The following is a 22,942-nucleotide window of genomic DNA, read 5'->3' on the forward strand; positions in this document are numbered from 1 at the left end:
GCAAAACCTGGCAGTTTTCCGGATTAATTGATTCTAGCGGGTGTTTTTGTTCTGTAATAAGGTGTTCTCTGTGGAAAAATTTTGTGTTATATGCTGTTCATTAAGCTTTATTTTGGTGAGTTTAACAAATCTTGCCTTAATAAAAAATACAACACATTCCCATTTTCCAGAGAATTTATGGCTCTTCTGAGTGTAAGACAACTTACAAAAGGAAGCATTTAGGAAAACAGGCTGAGACTAAATGTTGGCAGAGGACTGTTAGAGAAGAGGCAGGTTTAAAAAGTACCACTTCTTAAGAACCACTGAACTTAAGACAATACTATGATCATTATAACTGAAATCAGAATATGAATTTGTTAAATCCATTCAATACCTGGGATACAACAATAAATTTCTGTACTGTGTTTAAGTTATATCTTAATTTAGAAATATGATTCCATGGTCCCTGAGCAGAATCACCCATGCTACTATACAGATGTTAAGAGCAGAGCAACTGGAATTTAAGTTAAAGTCATTGGTTTGATGCACAGCACAAAAGCATTATGCATGGACAGGAGGACATGTGCTTTTAAGTGCTTTGATTCTGGGCAGATATACATTCTATATCCAAGACACATGAAATTAAAAAATGCAGAGAGCTTTTTCAATATCATATAATGAGCCCTGACTCATTAGAATTGGGAGTTGTTTCTTAGTCTTCCACTGCAAATCAACATTTCTTTTAGTAAGTTCAGAAGACTACTGAGTTTCTACACTGATTCAGTCTTGCTGAGAAATATGACTATCAGTCATCATCACAATGCTGAAATCATCTGATGCTACTATGACTCAATTCATTTTCAGGGCGTTCGAACATTGCCTCACCCATGTATTAAATTCTGTCAAGTTACAGGAAATATTTCATGGTAATCTGTGTTCTTTTATGATGCCTACATAGTCATAATCCATTCCACAGATCCATGTCAATAAGAAGCAGGAATCTTGGGGAGAGGTGAGTAACACAGCAGAAGAAAATGAAAATTCTGCAGAATACCAGAACTTAAATAAAACCATAATTTGCATTAATTTATGTAATGCTTAAGAGATAAATTGCTGAAATAGGAGGTAGGTAGGACAGTGTGATAGTCAGTCATAAAAATATGGATGTTTGATTGGATGTAATTATGATTCACAGAATAGATCAGCTATTTGCATGAAAATATATTTAAGAAGAGAAGCTTGTTTGAAAAATAAAATTATAACTTCAAGTAAAAGCACAGAGTACAGACAAACCTGTTTGCAACTGAATATTTCTTATTTTCTTTGAATGTTATTTAGTAAGAAATTGATAGTTATATAATTAAGATCAGTGTTAAAATGTCTGGACATGGATGCATGAATCCAGCATCTGCCTCCAAAAATCATTTCAACATTAATCAATATATAACAGAGACATATATGATAAAGATGCAAAATATAGATCTGTCTCTCATCTGTGAGGATCCACGATCTCATAAATGAAGGATTCCTAAAAAACAATGCAAGCTTTAACAAGTTAAGTTAAAATACATTTGCAAATTTGCTATGAAAATCTTAGCAGCTCCTTGATGCCTAACACATTCTTAGAGGGCTACTACTCTAAGACCACTTGTTTGACTCTATTACTGTCTAATCCCCTTTATTAAGGCTAGAACAGCAAATATCTTGGCTAAGAACTCCTTTCAGATCAGAAATAAATTCCAAAGAGTGACCACCTTCAATTCTTTAACCACAAAAAACTCTAGGAAAATGCCCACATGTACCAGAGAAGTGCTCCTCCATAAATCCATGCCCAATTATTAGTGGTGTAATTCCCCAAACATAGGCTATTAGATGAATAAATAAAATTATTAAAAGAATAAAACCTCTATTACCCACCTTAACAGCTTATGAAGACAACCAGAATGTAACAAAAATACATGCCACTGACATATCAGATTAACAAAGGAGAGCACTTACTTTCACGTGCCATGAGCTAGGCTACCAAATCAGTGGCAGCAGGCAACTAGCAGGCTCTACAATATGCTAGGAAGTTCTGCTTCTGTTCAAGCACACTATTCAGGGCCCAGCCAGTATGCACTTGCAAGCAAAACAATGTAAGGATGAACTGACTGATGAACTTAGAATAAATCTTAAAACAGTGTCATTAGAATTCATGGACCACTGGATTCAGAAATCAAAACAAAATAATTTTTTGATTCAGGATGCAAGCCCATAATCTGTATTCAGGGACTGCTAAAAATTTACCATGGGATGTTGTTAAGGGCAAAGTTGGAGAAAGGGGAGGATAGAAAGTACTGTAGTGTAACAAGCTTGGGAGAAGACAGAGAAGTGGGACAAAGAGGCTGGCCTGAATGAACTTGCTGCTGATCAATGCACTTGTCTAGAGAAAGGGGCATCTGCTGGACACCTCCAGCTGCTCCCCTCTACTAGGCTGTGCTAGCATTAGCAGTGAGAACCTGCTTTCTGGTGAGTTAGCAGGAGGTGACATAATGCTGAATTAACATTCATGTTATTTGGCATCTTGAAAAGCATGTGGCTAATACAACTGCCAGTTCCTGCTAACTGATAAGAAACTGCACAGCATGATCTTTTAGCTACACACTGCCCTAGCACAGATCCCTGAATTACGCTTTCTGAAATGTGCTCAAGGTGGTACTAGAAACCTCTCATATACATACGTAAACATGAAATTCATGCATTGTTATGAAGCAGGATTAGCAATACATTCTCCTCTTACACTGTACAATCTTATACAATAAAAGGAAAAGTAAAAGCATTGCCCAACTTTGAGCTGGCTTTAGAAACTGAAAGGAAAAATAATTTTGTTCATTCTGTTCAGTAATTGCTGTTCATTCTTGCAAAAATTTCCTGTCTCCACCCAACTTTTTATGTTTCTCCAACAGTATCAACAATTTCTAGGAGGTTGGCTTGCAATCGTCCTAGCCAAGTTAGAAAAGACTAACACAGACCTATTTTACAAGTCAGGGAGATTGAAAAAATTAGGACAAAGTTTTAAGTCAAGCCCAGAGCTTTTGGATGGGTCCATTCACCTTTCTATTAGTCTAGCGGAATTAACCTCTTGATATCTTTTGGCACTGAATAGTTTTCATGACCAAAAATCATGTGGCTTACTGTCATGGGAGCACATTAGGTACACTCAGCACAAACCACATCTGCTGTCCTGAAACAGAGGCATAATTCTTGGGAACAAATTTAGTGCTGCCTTGTCATTGTCATTGACATTTCAGTATATTCAGATCTATCTGCTGAGCATGAAGCTGCTCAAGACTTTGCTGCTGATCAGAAACTCATTAAAGTTTAGGAAATCCAACAGGATCCTTTTCTCTTTGCCCATGCCCTTTGCAGGCAGATCCCAATTTATTGATAATGTTACCCAGTTACTGCCTGAATTACTGTATCATTTGCAAAATGAAGGGAAAACAGATATTTTAAGATAAGCATTACTGCAGTGAGGTGCTGAATATTTTAATGGATGAAATGTAGGTGAATGTCACATGTACAAAATCATATATCTTTTCTGAAAATCCTAGGAAATGTCATGTCCTTAATAATTTTTTTTAAAAGATATCTGTCTACAGACATGTAATTTTATAAATTAATACATCTGCTGACTTCAAGCTTCCTGTTAACAGGATCATAAAAGGTGTGTGACCCAGCAGAAAAACTGACAATAAATTTCATATTAATCTACAATGGATGTGTTGGAAATATGGAATTTGTGGGCCTTACAAATGTATATTTTTGTGTATGTTGTCATCTTCCATATTTCAGTTCCAACTGGGGACAATTATCCCAAACAAAACACCAATTATGCTGCTCAATCAACAAAACCAGGGATGCAGAACTAAATCAAAGAAATGTGGAAATGTCTGCAAGGCACTTCATTTTACTTGTAGATCTACACTCTTTGTTAGAAAGGAGAAATTATATTTTAAAGGACTGATGCATTTTAAGAAGGGAATAATGACTTATATGTGAGGTCTGTGTGGTTTTTTACATTAGGCTAAATTAACACTATTTTTTTCTTAGTAGTGTCTACAGCTGCTTGTGTATCTGTATCATTTTTCCTTAAAAATTTTCACAGAATAAACAATTTTAATACTACCAGAAGAAGATTCACTTTCATGGATCTTCTATTTTCCTGGATCTAATCTCTCTCCCAGGGGATTATATTCCACAGCATTGCTCCTTTATGCCTTAGAAAAACATGTATACCTTTTAAAGAGTAACAAATGCCCTTAAACATCCGTTTCTCATCTCTACCTTTCACTACAAACTAATTTAAGGTTGTGATCATAGTCCCTCAATTGACTGGGAAAGGTTTCTCTTTCCATGAACCACTCAAACTGACAAGGGAGAAAGCATTAAATTGTATCAGTCTTGGTCTAAACAGACTACAATAAATTTTCATATTCTGGAACCACTTCCTCCACATTCTGCTCAGTAAAAGCCTCACCTATCACTGTTCAGGGAAGCCTATAAACTCACCTGCTTTCTGTAAAATTCACATAAGTCAAAGCATGAGAGGACCAAAAAGGAGTTCTCAGGGAAAAAATGAATGGGTTTTTTGTATAAACCTAGTTGTTTTGACTGTGGAAAAATGTGTGAAACACATGGAAGACTATTTTCAGAGTGTGCAGTGGCACTTGGATCACTAGAATATCTAGAACATGGGATAGACAACCTTGAGTGTGAAATTTTAAAGTACATTTTTTTTAATATGAAGACAACATACTAGGCTAACTTCATCACATATGAGATGTACCAGGAGTACAAAGAAAATCTGAGATTTTTCAGCAATAGGGTCTAGGGGGTTTATATCTTTAGCACATTTCTTGAGTGTATTTTTATTGTCGCTCTACAACACCTTGCTTTTTCTAAAATCAATATAAAGTGTATGCTAGAGCTGAGGTCTCTGGCTGCCACAATAAAACTTAATCATTCTTCCTAGAATTGAGACCCATTCTGCAGTTCTTCCAGTTTCTGCCAGCAACTGATCCCTAAATATGGTGGGGAGGAGAGAGTGTGCTAGCAATCATCTCTGTCTTCATTGCTGCCACACAAGTCACTCTAAAGCAGAGCCAAAAGCACAACTGATGTTTATTGCTTTAGCTCGTGTTCCATACATATTTGGAAAGCACAGACAAAGCTGCAGTTTAATGTTGTGGTTAATATTTGTGAAATGGGAAAGATTATGCACTCTCTGCTTCCAATAAGCAGGTCCCAAGGCATTCAATCTAGCCCTAAATCTCTCAACTAAAAGCAACAGCTCCAATAAACGTACTGGTAATTGCCTCAAATAAATGTTTGCAACTTGAAGTACATATTGCTGATAACTTCTTTTACTCCTCTCTTTTCAAAGGTGGCATTTTTCTGAAGGTTAGAAATGCTTGTCTTGCTATCTGTATTATGTTGAATTTTGCGTGTTTAGTTAGTGGACATTCAGAAGTCACAAGCATAGATTTATTGTCACAAGGAAACTTACAACTTCTATTAGCATGTGGGAGATAAAATTTTGATGCTATTCTCCTTTGAAATATTCATAAAGGATGAGTATTCCTCAACATTTGTGCTTTTCCCTCTCCAGACACCCTACAGCAAATGGATATGCATGTGGTCAGTGCTCTGATGTGCTGTGGAACTAAAGAGAGGTACCTAGATTCCAACCATTAACTGTTATGGTTAAAGCTACAAAATATCAATATACCTGAAATTCCAGGTGACCTTGAGCTTTCAGTTTTGCAAAACATTAGATATAAAAGCTTCTGTTACATAGGGGGTGCAAAGGATTTTACACAATGTTACATTCAGTCCTATTTTTACTCTTCCCTAAGATCTCAGAGTACCTGAAAAAAATAATCCTCAAAAATGAATCCTCGCTACTCTTGCAGCAGGCATTGTTATTCCTAATGCACAGTATACTACAGAAAATCCTGTACATCATTCTTAGGGACCTGATTCAAAAGTTGCACTTAGGATGAATCAGGTAAGCCAGACCCAGCTTAAGTAATAGGTATAAAGTCAAACACTGGATGGGTGACAGAATTACAGAGAGATCCCAAGAGTACCAACCCATGAAAAGGAAAGTTAACCTTTGCCACAGTGATCCTATCAGTCTCCAATATCTTAATTATTCTGTGTCTAACATCTTATTTTTTTCAGTTTTTATTCTGCAGTTTTCAGCCTGGAGCAGACACCCACAATGGCCTTAACTGAACATATCAAAAACATGGGAATTATTATTTCTATGCTCATGCATCCTTTCTTCCCCCTTGCTTTACGCTGAGATCACAAGCATTACAAAAGGGTAAATTGATTCATTTCAGGCTAGAAAAACCTAAAGAAATCAATAGGAAAATCCTTAGGGATTTAACAGATTTCTCAAAAGGTCAAATTCTGATAAATCAATGTTTTAATAATTCATTCTTCCTTCTCCCTATTCCAGATAACAGGATATAGCATTCATGACATGGTTTCATCTCTTCCATAAAACAGCTCATGGAATTCCATCAGTAACTTCTGACATGGAAGTTAGAGGTTAATCTATAGCATGTAATACTGGAGTAGATCCCTACAAGAAGAGGCATCATGTTGATATGAATGTTTCTGTCAAAAGGAATCAACCACACAATTCTCAAGACTCTTTCACTGCTTCCTCTATTGTTTGTTAAAAGCATGTACATTTCCCTTGTATGTTCCTTTAGAGCTGCATCTTCAGGCAAACCATCCCATCTGATGTGTGATGTGTTCAAGTATAGTAAAGGCTCTCACTAAAATGAAAATCCCCAAAACAAATACCAGTAAGCAAAATTTCCAGACAACATGTACTAATTGTTCTCCTTGAAGGATCTGCTAATTCTGCTTTCCACTGAAATTTTTGACAGCAACCTTAAACAAACACAAAGAAACCATGAGCACCAACCCAATAAAACAAAAAAATTAGGTGAACAAAAGGTTCATTTTCTCCACAGTCTCTTCCCATAATTTACTAAAACAACAGCATGCAAAGCAAATATGTCTTACCAAGTTCTGTTACAGAGTTTTTTCCTTCTGAAGGTAAAGGAATGTACTGATTAGAAAAGAAGTTGCTTCCATAACCCAGGACAAAACCTTCTAGCTTGGTGCTTTGACTTGGTCGAAGATACCTCATGCAAACAGTGTCATCTGTGGCATTGATCTGAACCTTCAGGCTCTGCCTTTTCACTGGGGAAAAAGTGAAGAAGAGGAGATCAGAATGCATTGCCTTGCCATCATGCAGTAATGGAACATGACAATATAACAATACAGGGCTGTTTAATTTGCTAACAGCGTGCAACTGAAAAATTTCTTATAGGTGATGTCCTCTGGAAACACAATGTATTCATAAAAGTGAACTAACAGTCATGTATAATAGTGATTGCCAACATGACTGTTTTTCCACTAGTTTAGCATTATCATTTGCTTTAACATCTACAATTGCAGTAGTAAAACCATGCATGAAGTAAGTGGAAAAAAGGCAAGTGTTTTTTCCTTTAAATGCAAGAATTATTGTATTTTTAGCCATATGTAGGACCCATAGGAGAAAAATGTACAAGTTTTTGGTTTGATTTTTTTTTTTTTTTTTGCTTCTTAGTAGAAAATATGAAGTTGTAAAATTAAATTAATCAGTTAATCACACTCAAAAATTATGTTAGAGGATAAAGAGCAACTAGATCCAAATAAATCTTCTACAATTTTTCCCCCTATGTCAGGCTGGAAATGTAATTTTGTGTTTGGAATTACACCAGGACACCTAACTAACATAAATACTTTACTCAAAACTACGAAGAAACTCTTTTTAAACATTCATTTTTATGCTTTCCAGGGGGACAGCACATAAAGTAAGAAACATCTTGTACATCCATCTGCAAAAATTTAACTTGTAGCAACAGAGAATGACTTCACAACAGAATAAGTAACTTTTAAGGCTACAGATTGGTGTTTTGTCTTCTTCTTGGTGGGGTAATGGAGGATTGGCTTTTCACTTTTTCTTCCTTGGTATGTACAATTTTAATAGTCCCTTGTTACTGTTAGGCCTATCATATTTTCAGAACTGTTGAATTGCTGGCTTTCCCCCAAACTTACAACACCAGCACTGGACTAGTACATTTTGTGTTGTTATTTTTCTTCTCATTCTCAAAATATAAATTTTTGTCCCAAATAGATTTTCAGGCATCTGTTCATTCATGAGGGTTGAAATTAACTCATCAGGAAAACCCAGAATTTTGCAGATAATCATTTTGCTTCTGGAACTAAATCCTGAAGAACAACTATGAGATAAATGATAAATAATATATCATTGAATAATAGAAAGAAAAGTTTAGTATCGCTCCTTCCTTCCTTCCTTCCTTCCTTCCTTCCTTCCTTCCTTCCTTCCTTCCTTCCTTCCTTCCGTCCGTCCGTCCGTCCGTCCTTCCGTCCGTCCTTCCGTCCTCCTTCCGTCCTTCCTTCCTTCCATGCAGACTGATATTCAAACTTTCTCTGGACAAGTACATACTGATTCTCTGGTATCACCCCAACATACCCTGCTTTTTTTTTTTTTAGATAAATTCTAATGACTAGAGTTGCCAAGAGACCAAAACCCCCACTTTGTTTTAGTTGATGATTTGAGCATCTGCAGTTGTCTGCACACAGAATGTAAAGCCTTAAGCCAACACTTTATGCCTCTTCCCTTTACAGAAAGAAGCCTAAAAGTAAAATTGATGGAAAACATCTGCTTCCCTTCCTTTATCTAAAGACTGATCAAGAAAAATCATTCAGCCAGGAAACTGTCACAGTTTTCCAAAGGCAACTCTGCCAGGTTCCAGAAGACTGCAAGGCTTCTAGAAAACTCAGTTCTCTGGCATTTTCAGCAGAGCAATACCTTCACGGGGAAAGGGCAGCAGTGGCTTCTAATCTCTGTGACATCCTAGCTCATTTATTTTCAGTACACAAGACTGCTGAGGATGGGCAACTCTGATCATTGACAGGGCTCCAGATAGCACAAACCAGGAAGAAAACACAACACACTTCAAATATCCCAAAAAGGCTTCATAAAGACACTTAGTAAAAACTGGTAACAAAGTTTAGGATTATTATCTCTGACTGACAGTGAGCTACATCTGTTTGAATTATGTACTCTTCAAAACCCATTAGGCATTATTGAAATGATGGTCTCCTGGTCTCTATTGAGAATTCATGTCTAAGAATAAAAGAAGATTTACAGAACTTAATTCAAATATGGTAATTTGATTTCGATAACAAATTTCTTAATCATTTTCAAAATTGAATTTATATTAAAAAATAATTTGAGAACATCTATTTAATTTACAATAATTTAAACCACTTAAATTAAATTTACAATAGTTTAAACCATTTTCCTCCACAATTGTATCTATGTATCTCTGTTATACTTTACATAAATTTGAATACTTAATTCTGTATCAAGATTATATTCAACTAGGTCTGATTTCAGCTAGATGGATACCGTTGATTATTCATATGCAGTCGATTACAGTGACAAAGAGCCTTGATTTTATTAAAGCCTTGAAACTATCAGTGAGGTTTCTGCAATTAGAAAGCTTAAAGGGGATCCCAGAACAGTAGTAGCTTTGAGATAATACCCTTTAGAACTCTTTTTTTATAGCTAGCATATCAAAACCACCAAGAAAGCTTTTAAAATCAAAGACAGTTCTAGCAGAAAATAAACAGGAATAATATATTAAAAAAAAAAAAAAAAGAGGGAATAAGGCAGGAAAGAAGAAAAGGAGATGCACTTGAAATTTTAAAACTAATCCTTGTCCTCACCACCCTGTCTTGACAGGGCTGGTCATTTTCCTCTAATTACTTTTAAGTACAGTGTTGGTAAATGCTAATGCAGAGTCCCTGTAGAGTTTAGGAAAAAAACATTAAGAAAAAGTTATTAAGGTTGGAAAAGACCATCAAGATCATCAAGTTCAACCATAAACCCAGCACTGTCAAGTTCACCCCTATACGATGTCCCCAAGTGTGACATCTACACAACTTTGAAGTACCTCCAGGGATCATGCCTCAAACATCATCAGTTTGTTCCAATGTTTCATGTTTTGGTGAAGATATTTTTCCTAGTATCCAACCTAAAGCTCCCCTGGCACGACTTGAGGCCCTTTGCCCTTGTTTTGTCACTTGTTACTTAGGAGAAGAGGCTGACCCCTCTCTGGCCAGAGAGAGAGAAGTTCCCCCCAAGCCTCCTTTTCTCCAGCTCCCTCAACTCCTCCTCTAAAGACTTTTGCTCCAGCCCCTTCAGCAGCTCTGTGGCCCTTCTGTGGACATGCTTCAGCTCCTCAACATCTTTCTTGTAGAGAGGGACTCAAAACTTACTATAGGATTTAGAGTGCAGCCCTACCAGTGCCAAGTGCAGGGGATGACCACTTCCCTGGTTCTGCTTGGCACACTCTTGCTGATACATGCTGGGCTTCCATTGGGCTCTTGGCCACCTGGGTACCCCCTGGCTCATGCTCAGCTGCTGGTGACCAGCACACCCAAGTCCTTTCTCACCAGGCAGCTTTGGGTTGTCGTGAGACAGGTGCAGCATTTGGCCTTGCTGAAGGTACACAATATCCACAACCTTTTCCTCACCTGGTAAGTATGTGACCCTGTCATAAGAGGACGTCAGGTTAGGCAAGTAGGACCTGTCTTTCCTAAAACCTGACCCAAAGGGCAGCAAAGAGCAAGCAGACAAATCTCCTTCTTCACTTTAACTTGGCCACATGTTTTTCAGGGAAAATAACTGCTAGAGCAACAATGGGACTAAACCACATTCCTATTCATGGGCTGTGTGCATTCCAGAATCGGTGAGAATGTGGGATGAATATTAACTGGTAAAACAATAAATGACCAGTTTCTGGAAGTGTGTGAACAGAAGTGGAGCAACCAAGGACGAGAAGAGCTCAATCCTATGTGCTGCACAGACACTGCCAGTCTCATCAAGAGAGGGCCAGCCTGGAGCAAGGCAGATACAAATGATATATAAATTATCTTGGTAACTGGGGACTGCCCCCAGCAGTATATTAACAATATAGATTTCACTTGTGCTGATCTCACACTGTTTTGTACCACTAACCAGGAAAGCATTCTCATTCTGAGTAACATGTCTCTTTTAGTCATCACTCAGATAAATATTCATTAAATATGATTTAATAGACAAGGAAAATCATAGGAACTTAATTCTTATGATACTGTGATAAGAATCTATTTGATTTTGAAAAATTATTTTTTTGTATTAGGATTCCAGGAGAACTTTTTTCCCTGCATCTCCTTGATGAAAGACTCAAATGATAAACTAGATGTCCTCTAATTCCATTCATTTGTGTCAGTTTTTGGCATTTGTTAGTGAAACCCTGGTCTTAAGAATTTGCATTTGTAATGTAATTCTTTTACATTGAGGCCATTTCCAAATGGAAGATTCTGAGATCTATAGCTACCTCTGAAACACAATCTTTCCCTCCATGCTTGCCAACAGAAATTCCACACTGATCTGCAAGTATTCTCTTCAACAAAAGTCAGCTGATGGCCAAGATCAGCAGGAAAAACTGTGCAAAGCACATCTGAAGTAAAAGCACAACATTAAGTGCATCAGAGGACTTGGAGTGTTGGAATCACTCTGAGAAAAGGAATCTGCCTATACTAGGGGAAATTAAAACAGCTTAAGAACAAATTGGCTGCCTCATCAGAGAACCAGCCACCACCAGCTCTTCAGAAAGAACAAAATAGCTACCAATGGCCTGAAGAATCCAGCTGGAAGCACCATAGTTTGGCTAGTTGGAATGTGTAGGCAACAGGATACAAAGGCAAGAATATACTGAAACTTTTAAAAGTTTAGATGTTACTTTGACTCATACCAGGATTCTACTGCACCCTTTAGGTGTGCATGGTCTCTTGTGATCAAATACAGTCCTATTTTTTGTTTTTATCCATAGAGTGAGGATACTTGAACTCTGCCCTACAAAACCAAAGGGTGAATACAGCTGTAGTGTATTACAGCAAATTTGGCTTTGTTGCCAGAATTCCTTTTGCCTTACATTGAAACTGTTTATTTTCCACTATTTCAAAGATTTTAAGGGGCATGAAGGCAAGACCCAGCGCTGCCTCCCAGAGTGCTAGACAAATGAAGTGTGCCTTATGAAAATATATTAGCACCATCTATTTGTGAGCACTACCTCATTTATTCAAATCATTCACAGCAGTGCTTTGATTTTTCCAAATCTGGTGTCATAGTACCACCAGGCAAGTTTTCAATGATAATCTAAAAGTATGAAACTTTTCTTTTCTGCTCGTTTATATTTTTGTATTTATTTTGGCTGCCAAACATGGAGAAATATTAGTTGTTTGGCTGCAACCCAAATATATCTTAAAATGGGAAACATTTAAAAATAGTTCTGTTTCTATGTACTACAACAAACAAGAAACACTTCTAAAGCAGCCACAAGCACAGAATAATGGAATAACTTAGGGTAGAAGGAACTTCTCTAAGACATCTAGTTCAGCTCCCTGCTCAAAGCCTCGAGTTGCTCAGGGCCACATCCAGCTGAGTCTTGAACACCTCTGAGGACACAGATTCCATAACATCTCTGGGGTAATCTGTTTCAGTGCTTAGCATACTTCTGTTTAAAAAAAAAGTCCTAATATCTAACTGGAATTTCCCGTATTCCAGTTTGTGCCCAGTGCCTCTTGCCAAATTACTCTGCACTTCGGCAGAAAATCTTTGTGCTCTCCAATAAGATAGCTGAGGATCCGGCTCCTTTCTCATAGGAGATTACATCAAACACTGAGGTTCCTAGCAGGAAATTCACATTCACAAATACTCAGAATCATGAAAGCAGGTGCCATATGAAGAGGGCAACCAAGAATACCTTTTTAGGGGAGGGTGAGCTAACAGCCTTGCATGTTGTTTTGTCATTTACAAATGAAGTTCCCCAATCCTTTTTTTCGAAGTATTATTATGCTAACAGGTCTAACACTGCTTTATAAGAACTGGCTGTCAATATGCAGCAGTTAACTGTGCAAAACTAAAACAAGTATGTCTGTCTACAAAAACCTAACCCTTAAGCTCTCAACTTCCACCTTCAAACTACTTTCATTTCAAAGAGGGCAACTTTTCCTAGGTCTATCAACAGTCTTAACAGAATGCACACAGCAAATAAAATAGCATAAACTGTAATTCCTTCCGTATTTCTTTCATATCTGGGGGCATTTTAGTAATTTAAATGATAGAGAAATTCGCTACTAAATGAATAGAGAATTTCACTACTGAAGAAATTCACTACTAAACAAATAGGAATTTCAGGAGGAGCTGAAATATGCACTAGGGAAACTTCTCAATACTGATGTTCAGCTGAAGGTAGTGACCCAAAGGAAGAGATGCTCTGTGAGGGCCCAGGGTCAGCCCCATCCCTTCCTGCGTCCTTTCTCACAGGTTACTCACACCTTTTCCTCTGGCTGTTATGCACACTTAGTTTTATCAATGCTAATCAGAAATATGCTGCACTTCAATGTTATAAACTAAACATATACTTCTGAAAGAGAATTGTTAGAGCATTTATATTACAAAACTACAAGGTTTTAAAACTTAGTTTGCCAATCCCTCTCTAGTGATTATTACAGTTCAGAACTGAGTTAATAAGCTGTACTCATTAGTACTTGAGGGCCAGTTGGGTCAATGCAGAGGTAAAGATGTAGTTATTAGCTGTTCCAGCTTCTATGTAGCTACAGAGACCATTGTACAAAGGAAATTTGTTGCTCAAATGTCGCCACCTGTTTTGCCTGTTTTCAGGTCATTCAAGAACTTCACTGAAGTTCCACTTCCATCTTGACACTATCTCCTTCACAAGGCTCCTTAAACATGCTGGTTTAAAATTACTTTTTAGTTAACTTAGTAAAGTAATTTAGTCCTCAGTCGTCCTTAATTTTAGGGTGAAAAGCTGAAAACAGTCTGGATTTAAACTTGGGATCTCATTTCAGTGGCCCAGCCTCCAATTCCACTTTCCATTCTGCAGGTCATTTTTCATTATTTATTAAAATACAAAACAAAACTGAAAACAAGGAAGAAAACCTGTTTGAAAACACAAGCCTGCAGCACTGATGGAAAAGGGAAGAGGAGACAGACCTCTGAAAACTTCTTTGGTATGATTTAAAAGAACCTGACCCTAGCTCCTCTCATGGGGTTCTGTTTAATTTTTATTTTGAACCTTAAAAATTCAGCTCCTTTATGTGTCCAATTAGCAAAATTAGTTTGGTGTTTGATGGTGAAAATTGATAAAATTCAACATTGAACAATTCAACATTTTTGAAGGATAGGGACAAAACCAAACCTATTAATTAATTTCAATTCATAATGTCCTTTGAAACTCCTTCAAGCTGAATAATTTTTGATAGAGTAATAAACAGTGCACAAATGTAAAAGGACAGGACAAAAACTACTTGTTAATAAAGAAACCTGATACCCTTATTTCAATTTAGATTATGGATCACTTATTTGTAGTAGGATAAAGCTTAATTTTGATCTGATGTCTTTAGGTTCTCCAGGACCTTGTTCCCCTGGCTTTATTCTCAAAGTTCCTTATTTGTTGTTGTTTTTTCCAGACTGGCCTGGTATGTATTTTTCAGGATTTAATTTCACCTGGACAGAGCTGATGAGACAGTGACTGCATCTTGCCCAGAAGAGTTTTCTTTCCAATCCTGGCTCCCTTTCCTGTCTAAGGAAACAAGTCCAAGGCAACTCCACCCAGCCTGGGCTATGAAGTAAATTGTGTCCTGGCCCAAAAACCTGACAGATTCTGCATAAATATATTCAGTAAAGGCAAGCAGAAGACTGTGGAAAGCAAGGAGAGTCTCACAAATTTTCTAGGCCTAACTCTCTTTTTTAAGCCTTTAAGAAGCATCAGCCAATGCAAACACCAAAAGAGAAATGTGGTCTTTGGACATGACCTCATACAAGGTGGTAATACTTTAGAGTAGATCAGTTGAATAAAATCAGGGACTTTCTTTAACAACCTCTCCTCAGTAGGAAAAGCTCAACAAAATACTAAGACCTTGAGCAGGTGAGGAATTCAAATGCTGATGGGCTGGCTCTGCCCATAAACTTCAAATGTATTGAAGCAATTGGTATCAAAGACCACAGACCTGAATGCAGGAAGTCTCTTATGGCTGTGCTCATGAGCAGGCAGTGCATTATCAATGCCATTACCTACTCAGGGCAAGGCAGTGCTGGGCATCTCCACTTCCTTAAGCATCTCTCATTTACAAAGATCAGTGCAGTTGTGGAGAGTGGAAAATCAAAGGCATAATAAAAAACAGTCTGGAACTGCAGCCACCTTTGGTTCGGTGAGAAGAGTGAGGACACTACCCTTTGCAATCCAGGATATTGGTGTTTATTACTGAGTGCACAGGTAATCTGCTACATGGGTTACTGTGTGTTCAGGACTCATTTCCTACAGCCAATTTGGAGTCTTTTCCTTACATGCCACCACCATTTATTACATCATAATACATTATATTTTTTTTCACTCTGTGACTACTCATCTGGGATCTTTTGAAACACTTTGGGAGGAATCATTGAAAAGAAGAATATCAAAATAACCAACAGCAAGAAAGTATAAATCCTACTGTGTGACAATACAGCAGCTCCAAATCAAAACTCTTGAAGCAGTAATAAATTGAAATGTGCATGTTTATCTGCATTAATAGAACAAAATAGGTAGTCATATACTGAAATCCTCTTCTGTGATAAGTATTACCTTATTTGCCATAATCCAAGCAAATGAAAGAGCAAGTCTTTACCTGAGCATTCTGTAACCTTAGGTTAGATGATTTTAAAGCTAACTTTGTTTTACCTCCTTCTCTGATTAAGCACATGGTTATTTTTTAGGCACAAACCTGCTTAAAGATCGGAGTATTTAGACAGCTAGGAGGATTTACAAGCTGTAGCAACAGAACAAATTTGAAACAAACATATAGTTCCAACCCTATAGTTGTAAATTAATCTATAAGTCTCAGAATACCAAGCATGTCTAGGTATGGTTCAAAATTGTTACCTTCTCTATTTTAAATCTGAAGAAATGGATCCCAGTCCTTTTATGCACTTGTTCTCACTTCTAAAAAGGTCTCTTTTTACTAATGGATAAATACACAGAGCACTGCAAAACAGATCATCTTGATAAATTCAGGAAAAAAAATCAAATTCAATGACTAGAGGTACAGAGTATATTACCCAGGAAAGAAGCCTGAGAAAATAGGAGTCATTGAGCTTGGAGAAAAAGTACATAGATAGATATGAAAACAGTATCCCAATATATATGGCAAACAATCAAAGCCCTGAGGAAAAGCAGTATAAATTACTTCTGCTCCATATTTGAGAAGAGACAAACTGCAGCAAGGAAGATACCTGAAAAACTGATACAGGGAGCTACACTCTGGAACAAACTGTCTTGAATCTGTTCAGGAAGTCCATTTCTGCCCTATGTTTCCTTGTAAAAATTACTGTTTTTCCAGCTGAAGGTGACTACTTTTGTTCTGCACATCTAAGTATTACCATGAAGCCTCAAGGAGGGCTGCCCTCCTCAGTGTGAATCCCAGTATCCTACTTCCTATCTCTAAGACATAGAAAATGAAAATCCAAGAAGGCATGGTCTCTTCAGTATATAGATAAGCATAAGAGAATTTCCAGGGACAAGTAAGATTAAATTGTTGTGGAGAAGAAAAAAATATCTCAGTTTGAGATATCAATCAAGCAATTGACTGAGTGAAGGCAAGAAAGAGCATCCAGGAAACTGCAAGCTGTTGTCCCTAGTCTCAGTCACCAGGAACAGTCACACCTATGCACATGATGAACAAGAAGGTGATTTGGAACAGCCAGAGCAAATTTACCAAGGCCAGGCTTTCTGGCAAAGCTTGCTGCCTTCTGTAATGTTATTCCTGGCTTTGCATACAGTGGGAAAGGGGTGAGCATCATTTACTCCAACTTTGGCACAATTTCCACAGTTATCCTTCCTGTCAGACTGGAGAAATGCAGACTGGATGCCTACATTACAGGGGAGATGGAAAACTGGGCACAAAGAATAGCAGTCAGTGGTTAAAAGTCCAAAGTCCCTTTTGATATCTCTTTGATGTTGCTTAAGAAGCTCTTTCTGGATCTTGAGCAACATCCAGTGTAATTCCTACACTATTTCAGCGAGGGAGAATGTTTTGAGCTCTGTGTACACTGGGAAAAGAACTTGGGTTGTGGAAAAGAATAGAAGCAGATGAGTTGTCCATAATGGAATTGAAGGAAAACAAACTAGATGCTAACATCCATTCAGAAATAGATGACATTCTGTTTATAAGTCTCCCCACTGTGCTGGGTATAGTTGAAGCAAGAATCTTTAAAATAATATGCAAAAATATAGAAATGGAATAGGATTATCCTTTTTCTGAAGTCACAGTGGTTTTCCACTTCCAGCATTGCAACTTGTATATGATCACACAAAATACCTGTGTTCTCTGCTCAAAATAACACCCAGCACACACAGGACTTCAAATACAGCAAGGATTAACAGCTCTGAGTGGCACTTGGCAAAGGTGCTTGCAATATTCTGTGTTAACTTTGGAATAAGTTCCCCACTTTTAGAGAAGCAGACAGATGATAAAGCAATTAAATATCTGAAGCACACACAAGAATTCCTGGGCAGTGTTGTATATCAAATGCTAAACTCAGAATGAGTAAGAAAACTCTGTCAGTAACAAAAGCAGTACTGAAATATTAAATTCTGTTGGGCTTGGACAGCTATGATTTGTGCTAGTCAATGGAGTCAAATCTGTCAACAAAGCTTTTAGCCAGTCACTTTCCTTTGGTTTAGAAAGCTGTAGACACAAACAAACAAACAAAATGTAAATTTTTTAAAAATTACCCTATGTTTCCGAAAGAGCAGTCAAAATAAAGTGGTTTCACTTATGTTCCAGGTCTCCAAACTTAACGTTCTCACACATGCCTATGACACTTGCTGGATACAGCCCAGTCCTATAACGATTGATTCCAACTGCACATAGTTTTCCCAGCTGGAAAATGTATCTCATCTTGCACCAGTAGATGAGACAGATCTCAGGACTGATGACCTGACTTCTTACTACTACTCTAAAATATACCCAACAAAAACCCCACCAGATTAAGAAAAATCAGAGGTGATCCTTTTAATCTTCTTCTATATTGTTCCACATTTTGAGTTTGCAGAGATCAAAGGAAAGATCCTACAGTTCAAACACATCTGGAGAAAAGATGCAATGAATTATCAGTACATCTTTAATTTAAAAAGTACTAATAAATTCTTCATAAGTTTAGAATGTATTACTGAATTCCTAAATTTAACAGAAAATCTTATTCAGCTTTATGAACACACTGTGAAGCAGAGACATTTCTAACTCATCTTAAGAAAACTAAAATATGAAGTAAATGCTTCCACTAAATTTGCTGTCCACTAAATCAGTGGATAGTAGAAAATAATGGACACCAAGCCTAGTAAGTATGCAACATGTAAAATAAAAGTTCTGTCTATGATTAACGGAGTACTAAGATAAGAAAAACACTTATTTTTTGATAATGAAGATGTTTCATCTTTTCTCCCACATATTTCTCTTCCTACCCAGGACATGGCATAGAGTTCATGTTCTCTACTTCCAAATTCTTTATCTCTTACATCACCTGCTCTATTTTCACCATGTTGCCTTTTATCTACAGAGATGAAAGAAAGCTGCAGGAAGTAATCTCCCTTTCCAACCTATCTTCCTATGTCATATTATTTTTTTAAACAAATTCTCTGGCCGGGGTTTCATTGAAAGAAAAATGCCAATAAAGAATACTATCAGCTACACAAAAGGAAGGCTCATGGCAACTTTGGGGTGGGAGAGGGGCATGCACATCTATGCACACCAACAGCTAAGCAATCTTTGTAGGCCTGACTTTGCACTTTTACGTGTACTTCTCTCAGGCATTTATCCAAATGCTCGTGGAGAATTTATGGTATGTAGGAAGCTATGTCTCTCTCATTACTGATCTTGTAACCCCGTGTGCAGTAGATTACATTAATTCCCAAGGAATGCTCTCTGACTTAAGAGTGTATTAAGCACATAAATAATGCTTCACAACTTCAGAGTTTTTACATGAGATGTCTTCCCTGTCCTATTTTTTTTGACAAAGTGTTTTAATACTACAAAACCAAATTATTGAAAAAAAAATCCAGAAGAGCCATGTCATGGAAAAAATTATTCACAATGCCTGAAGTTTCAACAGGGCATAAATGAGATTATCTATTCCCTATATGTAACTTTTCTACATCCTTAATACTATGAGCAACCTCACATTGCCTTCAAATAAGTATAATAATAGCATATGATCTCCCTTGCTAATTGCTGTAAGTATTTCTGAGTGGAAAGGGAACACAATAAACATCTGTTACATTACTGAGAAGCTGCTTTCTAAGAATTCATGGCTGTACATTAATAACACACTAATGCTTTTATCAACTGCCATTTGATCACTTTACCAAAATTGTGAGAGTACAGGGGATTGATGGAAGTGTGAAAAATAAAAAGAGAAAATTTTTTATGTAATGCATTCACCAAAAGCAAATGAGCAAGATCGCACCCTGCCTTTGTGTGTGCATGTGTATGCCTCAGTGTACCAGGGAGTCTGTGTCAAATCGCACTCATGACTTGGTTACTTGTGTGCAAGGTGAGTACAGATTGGAGCAAAAATCCCAAAATATGCCAACAATTCAAAAGAAGTCCTTCAGCTAAAATTAATTGCATAATTAGTACTTTAATCTTCTGGGAAAAAAAAATCTTATTTATGATTATACAGACTTGATTAACAAAGGACATAAATTACCTCCTACTCCATAATAAGAACTGAGTTACATCAGCTATATCCTACTGAGGGGCACTGAGTAACTAACACAAGCAAGAATACATTTCTATTAGAATTGCCAGCTTCTGTGTTCCTTGTAACTAAACCTAGAGCAGGAAGGATTGCTGAAGAGATGCAGCATTGGTGCTTGTCAGATCATGGCTAAAAGCCAGTGCTCATCTGTAAGGTAGCAAATGATGAGCTGTCACTGTGGAGCAATTTCACAGTCATGTTCACACAGTAAATGTCTCTTAATTAGCTTTATGACAGAAGAAGGAGACCTATTGATTCAAACTGAATAAGACCTCACCACTTTCACCTGAGTCAGCTCTTCATCAAACCAAGGGAATTCATGGTTCTTAAGCCTGACTGCAGCCACTTCCCTGACTGTGAAACCAGCTGCACGCTGTGCTATAAATAAAAACTCTGCCCTGCCATTTAATCCAACTACTTCAGTGTTTGCGTGAGCCACAGAATAGAACTCTGCCAAAATGTTCAGGTCAGACAGCGGAGTTTTATTTCTATCATTTGTATCCCAAAGCTCAATTTCTTATCAGCTTTCAGACTATTGCACCCATGCCTTTGTTTTCAGTGTGTTTGTTCATGTTGTACTGACACTGAGATTTCAAAAGAACAGTGATAAGCGATAAAGTCTGAAAGCCTTGTAATATTCTCAGTGTGCATTTTTCTTGTTCATGTATAGGCTTGAACTGTGCTAATGAGGAAATCTAAATTGCCAGAAAATGTTTTAACTTCAGAGTCAGAAAACAATCTTCTGGGACATTTCAAGCATACATATTTTTGAACCAGCCACAATTTTATGTGTTCTAAAATTACTCCAGACATTTCCATCACAGAAAGAAAAATGAAAGTGAATAATTACTATAAAGCAGATATTGCAAGCAGCTCACAAAAGAAGAAAAGTCTTTTCCAAATGTGACTTTAAAAACAATATTATCCCACATACACTCTCAGTCCTTTAAAATTGGCCAGGTTCCCAAAGTATTAATTATGTAAACTCATATCAAGCATTCTGTGACCATTTATAGATTCATAAACTAATGCCACAACGGCTGGTGATTGGAAAGAATCTTTTCCCATTCTATTGAATCATGCTATTCCTGAGCAGATTTGAAGAATAATGCAAAACCTTAGAACTATATTAAAATGCTGAAATAGCCCTAAAAAATAATTCCCTCATACTTTGATAATCCATTTTGCCATCAACTCTTCAACTTGAGAAAGAGTATAGAATTAATATTTCTTTTTAAGTACATGCAGTGACACCCTAGTGTTAGCACACCCCATAGACCCACAGAATCCATAAAAATCTAATCACATGCAAAGGTTTAGGCATGTCATTAAGCTGGGTTTAATCAAAGTGGATTTATTCACATGTTTGTTCAAGGTAGACAGTATTTATATAAGAGCCATGGCTACAATTAGCCTAAGAATAATTATGGATTCACTTGCCTTGTTTATTTTTCTTCCAGAAGATGGTATAAATACTAAATTATTGCAAAGTGATGAACCTCAGTAACAAGTCTAAAGCATTTTAGAGACACAGGTTATATTTTGTATACCAACTTCTGAAGAAGTGCAGTAAAGCTCCTCTCCAGACTGGGAAGAAAGTAGTTTTCCTCTCATAGAAGAGCACTCCCTGCCTCCTTGCCTTTAGGTCTAGAATCTTCAGAGCTAGAGCCTCAACTCTTTACCAGCATTTTATTCAGCAGCTCTGAATGGGTGAAGACTCTGTGTTGATATTCCTAATGGAACCATCCTTCCATAACCTTGCCTGGATACCTGCACACTCTGATCACATCAATTTGGTGAAGCAGTGAGTGCAAAAGCATTCAAATCTGGTGACCATAACTACAATCTCGACTTCATGAACAGTAGAAATTCACTTGGTGGTTCAAAACTTGACCTGTTTTTTCTTCCCCTGGATACGACAAACACTGGTCTGCTCAAGTGAGGAGGTTTAGAGTTGCTCTAGCCAGAGTAAAATGGCACATGATTGTTATGTTTTGAGGAATGGCAGTACTGGAAAAGTTGGCCCAGGCCCTGCCCACACAATAGTTTCATTCATGATGCTGCCAGTAGTCATCTTCACAACCACCATTCTCACAGCACAATAAGGAAAATGTGTATTTCACAATGCAAACTAGCATTGCATACATGTTATCCTGTATTGTAGAAAACACAATTTTTACCTAAGACTATTTGAACTAAGGCCTGTCAAGCAAGTCTGAGTAGGATCTGGCCTGTTCCCAGGTGCCCTTTTCACTTGGGAAGACATTGCAGGCTGGGCTGTTATGCTGATGGCACCTATTTTAGGCTGCAGGCTGTCCAGAGCATGAATACCTGCTTCTGTTCTCACCAAGATCCACCACACCAATGAGTAGGACTCCAACTGTCTTCTGTAAAAGGCAGCAGTCAAGAATACTCCACAGCAACAAACCTGTCTTGCTCACAAACAATTTCAAGTCTGCACTTGAATTCCCCCAAGGAAAATAAATCCACTAGGAGCTGCATGAACAGTTCTGACTATGGCAGGTCACTGCTAGCCATCTTTTCCCCCTGGAGCAGGCAGAGGTTTTTGTTTCCACATGCAGTGTGCAGTGCACACCTGGCGAGTCCAAAAGGTCCAAAGAAGGCTCAAACCCATTGTCCATTCACTGTATCATCAGCCACAGATACACAGACTATTCCATCCATATGCAGTAGGTCTGGCCCCACAGCAGCAGCAGGATTTAGCCTACAGCTCTCTCCTCAAGGGAATTATGTAGCTTTTCCTTTTGGAACAGCTAGAACCAAAGAGTATATGAAGGAGGGCTGAAAAATAAGGTTCAAAAAGACATACTTGGGAACACGAAAATAAAATGAAGACATGGAAGGTTATATAGATTACCAGCAGTGAGATCATTTTGGAGGCATTCATATGCAGAGGAATTTAGTTCTGGCAGAATCCACCCATGTGTATCATCACAA

The 22,942-nt window shown here is 37.5% G+C and overlaps 1 protein-coding gene across 27 annotated transcripts in view; it reads right to left on the reverse strand.

Moving 5' to 3' along the window:
- Nucleotides 1-22,942, reverse strand: part of ABI3BP (ABI family member 3 binding protein) — a 137,038-nt gene that overhangs the window by 109,258 nt on the left and 4,838 nt on the right. For all 27 annotated transcript variants that reach the window (XM_050987252.1, XM_050987295.1, XM_050986933.1 and 24 more), the window contains exon 2: nucleotides 7,066-7,245. In XM_050987252.1, the coding sequence (XP_050843209.1) occupies nucleotides 7,066-7,245 (180 nt within the window). The remainder of the gene's footprint in view (nucleotides 1-7,065; nucleotides 7,246-22,942) is intronic.

Source organism: Serinus canaria, chromosome 1 (assembly GCF_022539315.1).
Source record: "Serinus canaria isolate serCan28SL12 chromosome 1, serCan2020, whole genome shotgun sequence".
NCBI classification, from domain to species: domain Eukaryota; kingdom Metazoa; phylum Chordata; class Aves; order Passeriformes; family Fringillidae; genus Serinus; species Serinus canaria.